Source organism: Asterias rubens, chromosome 4 (genome assembly GCF_902459465.1).
Source record: "Asterias rubens chromosome 4, eAstRub1.3, whole genome shotgun sequence".
NCBI lineage: Eukaryota > Metazoa > Echinodermata > Asteroidea > Forcipulatida > Asteriidae > Asterias > Asterias rubens.
The window spans coordinates 3,050,835-3,060,015 of NC_047065.1; the positions used below are offsets into that span (position 1 = coordinate 3,050,835).

General features: G+C 37.1%; 1 protein-coding gene across 1 annotated transcript in view; it reads left to right on the plus strand.

Annotated features, from left to right (window-relative positions):
* Window positions 1-8,530, plus strand: part of LOC117289246 (serine/threonine-protein kinase H1-like) — a 30,803-nt gene extending 22,273 nt beyond the window's left edge. Inside the window, exons 2-3 of the mRNA XM_033770274.1 lie at window positions 3,255-3,569; window positions 6,017-8,530. Of these exons, the coding sequence (XP_033626165.1) occupies window positions 3,255-3,569; window positions 6,017-6,028 (327 nt within the window). The 3' untranslated portion in view covers window positions 6,029-8,530. The remainder of the gene's footprint in view (window positions 1-3,254; window positions 3,570-6,016) is intronic.
* Window positions 8,531-9,181: the final 651 nt, after the last annotated feature.

Genomic DNA, 9,181 nt, shown 5'->3' on the forward strand with positions numbered 1-9,181 from the left:
GAATTTGATTTCGATAAGATAAGATAAGATAAGATAAGATAAGAACTTTATTATCCCACACTGGGGAAATTAAAACTGGCCATGATTCAAACAGTACAGACAAAAGAGACCTCAAGTTTAGAATTTGAGGTCTCGAAATCAGGCACATGAAAGCACACAACTTTGTGTGACAAGGGTGTTTTTTCTTTCTGAGTTATCTCGCAACTCCGATGAACAATCAAGCTCAAATTTGCACAGATTTGGTATTTAATGCGTATGTTGAGATACACCAAGTGAGAATCCTGGATTCTGACAATTACCAAAAGTGTCCATTGTCTTTAAATTATTAAATCCACACAAACTGCACTGATGGCCTTATAGTCCCGAGCAAACGATATTAATTTTCTACACATCATTATTGACACAACAATCAGTAAACTTATCCCTGATCAGAAATTACTTCAAGATGTTTTTTTTTCTTCGGCCAAACGGTCAGTGCCCGAACAATGTCATTGGAACTACCAAGTTATTACAGGTCCGAGGTAGAACCCTTCTGGGGATGGACATTATTGAGGTCGTGACCTCATGCTGCTGCTTGACCTTTGCATGGCAGGTGGGAAGAAGTTACTCCAAGATAAAAATATCTCCTCTGTCCATGACGATATAAAAAGCAGAGAGTTTTTTTCATAAGAAGGAAGCACTTTAACAACACTGGACACTATTGGTAATTGTCAAAGACCAGTCTTCTCACTTGCTGTATCTCAACACTATATGCATAAAATATCCATGCATAAAATTTGAGCTCAATTGGTCGTCAAAGTTGCAAGATAATAATTAAAGAAAAAAAAACACCCTTGCCACATGAAATTGTGTGCTTTCAGATGCTTGATTTCGAAACCTCAAATTCTAAATCTTGCGGAAAATTACTTTTTTCTTTAAAAGTATTACTTCAGAGGGAGCCGTTTCTCACAATGTTTTATACTATCAACCTCTCCCCATTACTTGTTACCAAGAAAGGTTTTATGCTAATAATTATTTTGAGTATTTACCAATAGTGTCCACTGCCTTTAAGAGCAAAGAAAACCAATTAGCAGGTATAAACTCTGTACGTTGCTTTTGTGAGCGTGTTTTTTCCCTTGGTTGTTTTTGTTGCCTTAATACTTAAGTTTGTTGGCATTGTTAAGCTAGTTTGTTTGAACTTATGAGAGTCAGTTACATGTACATGTTGTACTGTATAATGGTGTTTTAGCTAGTAACTTGAATCTGGTAAACATAATTTTATTGTGCTTAGCAACTTCTTCATGCTTAAGCAGCTCTATGAAGCTGAGCCCAGAAGAGAGAGAGAAAAAGTTGTTTATTTGTGGCACTGTTCGCTGACGGCACCATCCTTTCCCTCCAACAACAATAACACATCCCCAAACCTGTCAAACTTGACCTCTATCCACCGGCATACTGTTCATGGAATACTTTGTTATCAGCCAGGATTTGAGTCTGTCTGGTAGAACCCCTGGTAAGGCCTCCCGTTCCTTCCAGCAGGGCTTTGTTTTCTTCCTGCGTAGTCATTTTATAAATACCTGAGGACAGCAGGCTCCAATTTGTTGGCGGCTATCCAGTTTTTCAATTTTCACTGGTAGACGGTAATCTCTTGCTTGTTTCCCTATTGTTTTGCGGCTCACAGGGGAGGGGTGTCTTATTACCAAGGGTCCCAATTTCAAAGTGGGTAGTGTGAACCAATTGTTGACCAATAAGACATCTTGCAGTTGGTGGGAAAGCGGGGCTTGACCCAGTTGGCATGATGTGTTGAACCCTGGGAACTCATGTTAAACTACATCCCCGATGATGATTTATGACAAATCGGCTGTTTTTGTTTTAGTTGATTTACTTAGGTGTATAAAGTTCCTCGTCTAGAGAAAACAAATGTGAACTGTTTGCGGGTAGTTCAGATTCAAGTTCACTGTTGTTAGAATATGAAACAATGGGAGAGACTTTTAGACGGTCCTTTTTTCGCAGTTTTCACTAGTAGTGCGTGTGCTCAACTATGCACGTTATATTGCCCTTTTTCCTGCACTCTCAGAGCCGCAAAAAAAAAAAACCTTTCTGTCTGCTGCTGCCAGCGTCTCAATAGTCTGCCATTGAAATGATCTTCCGGGAAGTCTTCACTGCTGTGGTGACCAATGCCCCTTTGACTTCTTCAAGGAATGTGAATTGAAGAGTTTAAAACGATAGCATCTCAGAATTCTATGTCTCGTATCAGCTAGGCATTGTGGTGGAATGTAAGACTCAAAAATAAGCTTAAAGGCACTAGCTTAAAAACTAACTTGGTAATGAGCAATGAAGATTTGTTGGTAGTATAAACCATTATGAGAAACAGCTCCCTCTGAAGTAACTTAGTTTTTGAGAAAGAGGTAGTTTCTCGCTCAAATATTAAAACACCTCAGGCCTTGAGCCCTTTTTCATCTGAAAGCACACAATGTTGTGCAAAAAGGGTGTTTTTTTTCTTTCATTATTCTCTTGCAACTTCGATGACCAATTAAGTCCAAATTTTCCACAGTTATGTTATTTGGTGCATATGTTGGGATACATCAAGTGAGATTGTCTAGTGCCTGTCAGGCTGGCCTGTATACGTCCGCTAAGAATGGAAACCTCACAAGCATGCGAACATGTTTTAATTTGTCTTTCATTTTTTGTTTTCTGTCGCAATTTCGTAAAAAAAAAATCCATGTTTGTTTGGTATGTTTTTTTCCACAGCCATGGAAAGACTTCTCAAATAAAGCATAGAAATGTGTTTAAACTTGTTTCTTCCTCTTCTATGTTTGTCATTTTCTGTCTTTCTGAATGCTGTTAAAGGCAGTGGACACTATTGGTAATTGTCAAAGACTAGCCTTCACAGTTAGTGTATCTCAACATATGTATAAAGTAACTAACCTGTGAAAATTTGAGCTCAATCTGTCAACGAAGTTGCGAGATAATAATGAAAGAAAAAACACCCTTGTTACACGAAGTTGTGTGCGTTTAGATGGTTGATTTCGAGACCTCAAGTTCTAAATCTGAGGTCTCAAAATCAAGTTCTTGGAAAATTACTTCTTTCTCAAAAACTATGGCACTTCAGAGGGAGCCATTTCGCACAATGTTTTATACCATCGACCTCTCCCCATTACTCGTCACCAAGAAAGGTTTTATGCTAATAATTATTTTGAATAATTACCAATAGTGTCCACTGCCTTTAAATTGAATTCCATGGTTGATTATTTTTATTTTTGTTCCCTTCTTCCCAGCCATGGAAAGACATCTCATCATCTGGTAAAGATTTTATCGGCAAGCTTCTTCTGATTAATCCCAACGAGAGACTACCAGCGTCCGAGGCGCTCAAACACCCTTGGATCGTCACCAACGCTGCTCAGTCAAGTCTTAAAAACCTTCATCGATCTATCAGCCACAACTGGCTCAAGAGAACGTCAACCAGAAGCCGATCAACTAAGTCGGCTAGATCGACCAGGTCCAATAGGTCTAGTAAATCCACTAAGAGTCTACGATCAGACAAGAACAAGGTTCAGCTGGAGCTCACAGATCTGTCCAAAGAATACAAGAAGGTGAGTTTCAAATCATTACTACAATAACCTTTGGTTTTCCTAAATCTGTCCAGATCTTATAGCAAGATTTGTCTTGAGATTTTGGTCGCATTAATTCACGTCTTACTGTTGGATTCCATTGGATTCCTTTGGATTCTGTTGGATTCCATTTGTTTCAATTGAATTCCATTAAATTCTGTTGGTCTGTTGGACTGGACTTCATTAGATTTAATTGGATTCCGTTATTTCATTGGATTCCATTGGATTTTAGTGAATTCCATTGGATTCAATTGGATTTTAGTGAATTCCATTGGATTCTGTTGGATTCCTATGGATTCTGTTGGATTCCATTTGATTCTGTTGGACTGGACTCCATAAGCTTTCATTGGACTCCATTGGATTCCCTTAGATTTTGGTGAATTCCATTGGATTCCGTGGGATTCTGTACGATTCTGTTGGATTCCATTAGATACCATTGGATTCTGTTGGACTGGACTCCATTGGATTTCAATGGATTCTGTTATTTCATTGGATTCAATTAGATCCATTGGATTTTGGTGAATTCCCTTGGATTCTGTTGGATTCCGTTGGATTTCATTGAATTCTGTTGGATTTCATTGGATACCATTGAATTCTGTTGGACTGGACTCCATTGGATTCTGTTGGATTCCGTTGCATTCTGTTGGATTCCAACGGATTCCATTAGATTTCACTGGATTCTGCTGACACCATGGATTCTGTTGGGTTCCGCTAAACTCTGTTGGATTCCATAGAATTTTGTTTCATTCATGTATTATATTCCATTGTGACCTTAAGATTTTAAGATAGTATGAGATAAACTTGGCAAAGGTATTATAATGAGTGCCAAGATATTTGTCAGTGTGAAGTTGGTGAAGCTACATGTATTCATCTGCATAAAGGCCCGGTCCTGCAGCAATAACGAGAACAATAACGATAATGACGCAAAGAGAAACACATTTTATTGGTTGAATGAGCATGTGCGTATTCTGCATGGAGCAATTCAACCAATAGAATGTGTTCTCTTTGCGTAGTGATCGTTATCGCTGCAGTGTGACTCGGCCTTAAGAGTACTGGGTCATAACTGTTTGATATCAAACTTATGGGCTTCATAAATTCTGAACTGTTAATAGTACGTACAAAAAGTTGACTTTTTACTTTAGTTTGTTGCAAATAGAGAAAGTTTGCGAGACAGGTTTCACACAACACTGGTCTTCTCTGTCTGGTTACTTGTCTTCTTCTCATACACATTCCTGTTATTACTAAGCAAGCACCACAGACTTGTTTACCCATTGACCTCTTTAGAACTCGATCTCAAATCCCGCCAAATGTTTCAGCCTTTTCTTTTTCAGTTGGCACCAAATTCCTGCAGTAATGACATTGGTTGGTGTGGGTGCACTTTGCTATTGTTCAGTAGGATTTAGTTTTTCCCAAATTGCGAGATCAGGGCTTGATTAAAAAACCCTGAATAGGGGTCGGTTTGAGTCACGCTGGCTGCTTAAGGTTGCCTTGGGGCTGGGTTAGAGCTGAGGGTCGAGTAAGACATTACCCTGGCCAAGACATTGTTCACAAAAACGAAAATAGTCTGAGCTGAAAAGAATTTGGAAACAGGACTGTGCTGTTCCATGTTACTCATGGATTACATTTAGAGTAGCCTGAAACAAATTCCTGTAGTTTTCGTTTTGGCTACACAGCCATTTGCTTTTATTATTCTATTTTATGCCCTAACAACACAAAGTTTTATTATGCCGAGTTTGTTGTTTGGCATTTTGTCCTGTGCCAGTACCTTTTCAAAGTGCTCATGAAATGTTTATGTGGCTGTAAAAGCATTACCAACACAATGGGGTAAATCTGCAATGCACATCGCTCAGAAGTGTGTGAACTTTTTATGGAGGGGAAGCTGTTGTACAGATAATATTTAGACTGCAGGATCCATAGGAGTAGAGTTCATTGTAGTAGCTACATTTACATGTTTTGATGTAAATCGTTCAAAGCTATCCAAACACAAAGGTACCCCAATTGTCAATTCTGTGCACACGTCTGTGTGTACGTACAACATGTAAAGCATGTAGCAGTCACCCTGAAGAATTTAGGGTTTTTTTGGGGGTGGAAAGCATGTAAATATACTAACAAGTTTTGATTCATTGGCATTTTTGTTTCAATAAAATGTGTTTTGAAATAGTTGTTTCTTAGATGTATTTTGAACTCATTTATTGAAAAGTTCACAAAAAGAAACAAGCACAAACAAGATTTATCAAACTATTTTGGTATGAGTATATGTCGTCCAAAAGGTCTGTAATTAGTCTGATTTTTGTTCAGTGAGAGAAAAATAAGCATTATTTGCATGTTATGTGTTGAAAATGCAAGCAGGATTTGCTTTTGGTTTTGAAGTTGACAGACAGTGTGCTTGAGATAACTATTTACATGTATTTCTTCTCACCCTCTCACAGGAGACAAGGTAGCCCACCATTCATCAAGACTGACCTCAAACTCGACCTCTGACCTGTTGACCCGATCTCTGACCTGTTGACCTCCTGACCTCTGACCTGTGTGTTCAGGTGACACGGGTAGCCGTGGACGGAGCTCATTTGAGGATCCTTTATCTTTCAATAATAAGCAACAAAGAATTCAAGCTTTGCATGGTGTAAAATTTAAGAATAGTGACAACCATAAAACAATGTCTTCTAGAAAGATGCCATAATTCTATTATGAGTAAAAAAAAAATGACTATCTGGGCCGAGTTTGCTCAAGGAACATTTTTTCAAATAGTGGTAGATAGTTCTATGTATTTAACATTATGTTACGAGTACCGGTTAGTATCAGCCGCTAGTCGACAAATGGTCCTTGTGTAAACTCAGCCATAGTTTACTACTCACAATAAAGATTTCCTCATAAAAGTTACATGAAAATACAAGGGAAGACTGGAAGGAGGTTGTGACTAGGTTGCAATCTGTTCTTCTTTGTCAACTTTTCTTGGCTAGCTTTGTTTTCCTTTTTTTGTTAGGGGTGTGGGCATGTGATGTATCAAAGAGAACATTTTAACTGCTTCGTTCGAACGTCTTTTTAAAACTAAACCCCAAACTGCCTGCTCCAAAGTGTTGAAGCTTTTTCTAATGACCGTTTCTGATGTGATCTGTGGATTTGCATGAAGTTGACAGTTCCAAGGTTGCGTTGTGCGATGAACATTACAGAAACATGGCTTTATTCAAAAGAGAAACATTTTACTTTCTTCGTTTGGTTGAGACGGAAAGAGATGGAGGTAGAGATGAAAGAGGATTGGATTTAAAAGATGAAAGGGAATTGGGATTAAGACCGATTGGGATTAAGATCATGATGGAAGGGGGATTAAAATGAAAGGGGATTAAACAGCTAATTTTATTTCTGATTTGTTGAATAAAGGAGTGAGCCTGATGATTAGAATCAAGAAATGAAACAGTGCTTAAAATTTAGCATCAAATCATTGACATATTCTTGTTGTAAATTAATATAACGTAGTTTGTACATTACATGTAAATACAATATTATTTGAAATGTATGTATCTTCACAGTATATTAGAAGTAATATTTTTTACAATTAAGAGTTATTATTTAGAAAAAGTCCATACATTTGATTGCTTTTTTATTTGTCTTGTATCCTCAGAAATTGTGGTTTTCATTTTCAGAAATTTTCAATCCCTGCAAAACAGGTTGAAAGGTTTAATATGAACTGATTTTTCTTTGAGATGAAGAAAGTCCAGCTGTTTTAATTGAACACCTTTAAGTGTTTGCAACAGTTAGGTTGACGCATACTTGGGGGTAAAGTCGTTAATTTCCACAGTTTCTTACATTCACTCTATTTTCAAAATCTTCATTTCATTCAAGTATACAATTTTTCTTTTGCAAATGTACGTTAATGTTCTGATAATCTAACGCTCAAAAGATGTGTTCGTAAACTAACTTTGAATAGTTCTTCACAATGAGTTAGGTTTTAGGGATTAGTGAAGTGGTCCATTTCATTTTGCTATTTGACCTCGGAAAAATTCAATCTAAAGATTGAAACAACAACATTGAAACTTGGAAATTATTTTCCTGTCTGATTGGTAAATTTAATATTATGTTTTGTCATATTTCCTAGAGCAGTTCATGAAATCCATATTTTATAGAACTTTAGTTTATGCTTATTACATTTTTATAGCGCGTGGTTCCGAAAACGGAGGATGTCTCAAAGTGCTCATGATTTTTCTACAATGTATGCTGTGCTATGTTCAACATAATAAGATACTTGCAACGCACAATGTAACAATTTACAAGGTGCGGTATGGTTTACAGCACAAATCCCTTTTTGTAACGATACATTGTAAGTGTACTGGGTTCTTTTTACATTCATTACACAACACTCGGAACCTCGGGGTTTGCGTTTCGCCCATAAGTTGATGTAACAAACTCTGCTGGTCTGAAGCACCAGAGCTTGAGTCCAGTGCGCTTGACTACACGATCATTCAATGCAAACACAGTCAGAGCCTCAAGTTATGGTCCCAAGTCAAATTATTTGTCTTCTCTATAAATTAATTAGCATAATCAGCTATCAATTTTTTAAGAAGTTCAAAGGTCAGTTTTCGATGATTTAAACTGTTCAGGATATGGTTTGACAAAAGCACATTAACAAATATTTGACCAGGTTGTGTTTATAAAATGAAGCCAAGAGAAATGTTGATGGAGCTTTCAGTTCACGTAATTGGAGAAATTATCACAAGATGTTTCATAAATGATTGCAGAATATTTTTTAAATCAATACTTGTTTTCGTTCAAATTCTCAAAGATTATAATCAGAAAGAAGCTAATTCCTTATCCAATCTGTAAAATAACTTGCCTTTCTTTTACTGTTTGTTACCTTTCATTTTGACATCTTGTTGTATGTAGGGAGATATTTTGTAGAACATGATATGGCATCAGAAATAAAGACAAAAGATTTAATGAAAAATACTTAGTTTCTGAAGATTGTATTGTTTATATCTTACACACTTGTGTGATGTTTGGTACAAAAGTTAGGACCGTTAGATTTTGTCGTAATCTGAAAATAACCCATTCTTGGGAAAGTAGTCTGTTTAATCTACTTTGTGGATGGGGGAGGGGGAGAATTTGCTGGGGGGGGGCGCGAGATGACTAGCATTCATAAAAACATCGATTATGGATGTCTAAGGGATTTACAAAAAGGCAAATTTTTTATTCACCTTTATTGATCAAAAACAAAGTTTTTATTTAAGAAAATGTGAAAAGATAGACCCTAAAAAAGCAAAAAACCACATATTTTTTTTCACCATCCCATCGCTCAAAACCCAACTGGAAAGTGGGTTGTGCGACAAACAACTCATTTTTGTAGAGCCTGTCACATTGCTAGAGCAAGTTCGATCAAGGAACTAAAGTTGACTTTTGTCGACCATTGGGCGATTTTACCTGCAGGTATCCAGGATGTATTTCATGCATAGGTGACCATGGAACATTGACTAGTGGTTGACAAAATGGTCGCTGATCGATCTTGCCCATCTTTGTTTTTGTGGATGAGTACAGTCTGACATAATCTATTTTTTTAGAAAAAAACACTCCAACATTTCATAAATTTGTCTTAAAATTAATTG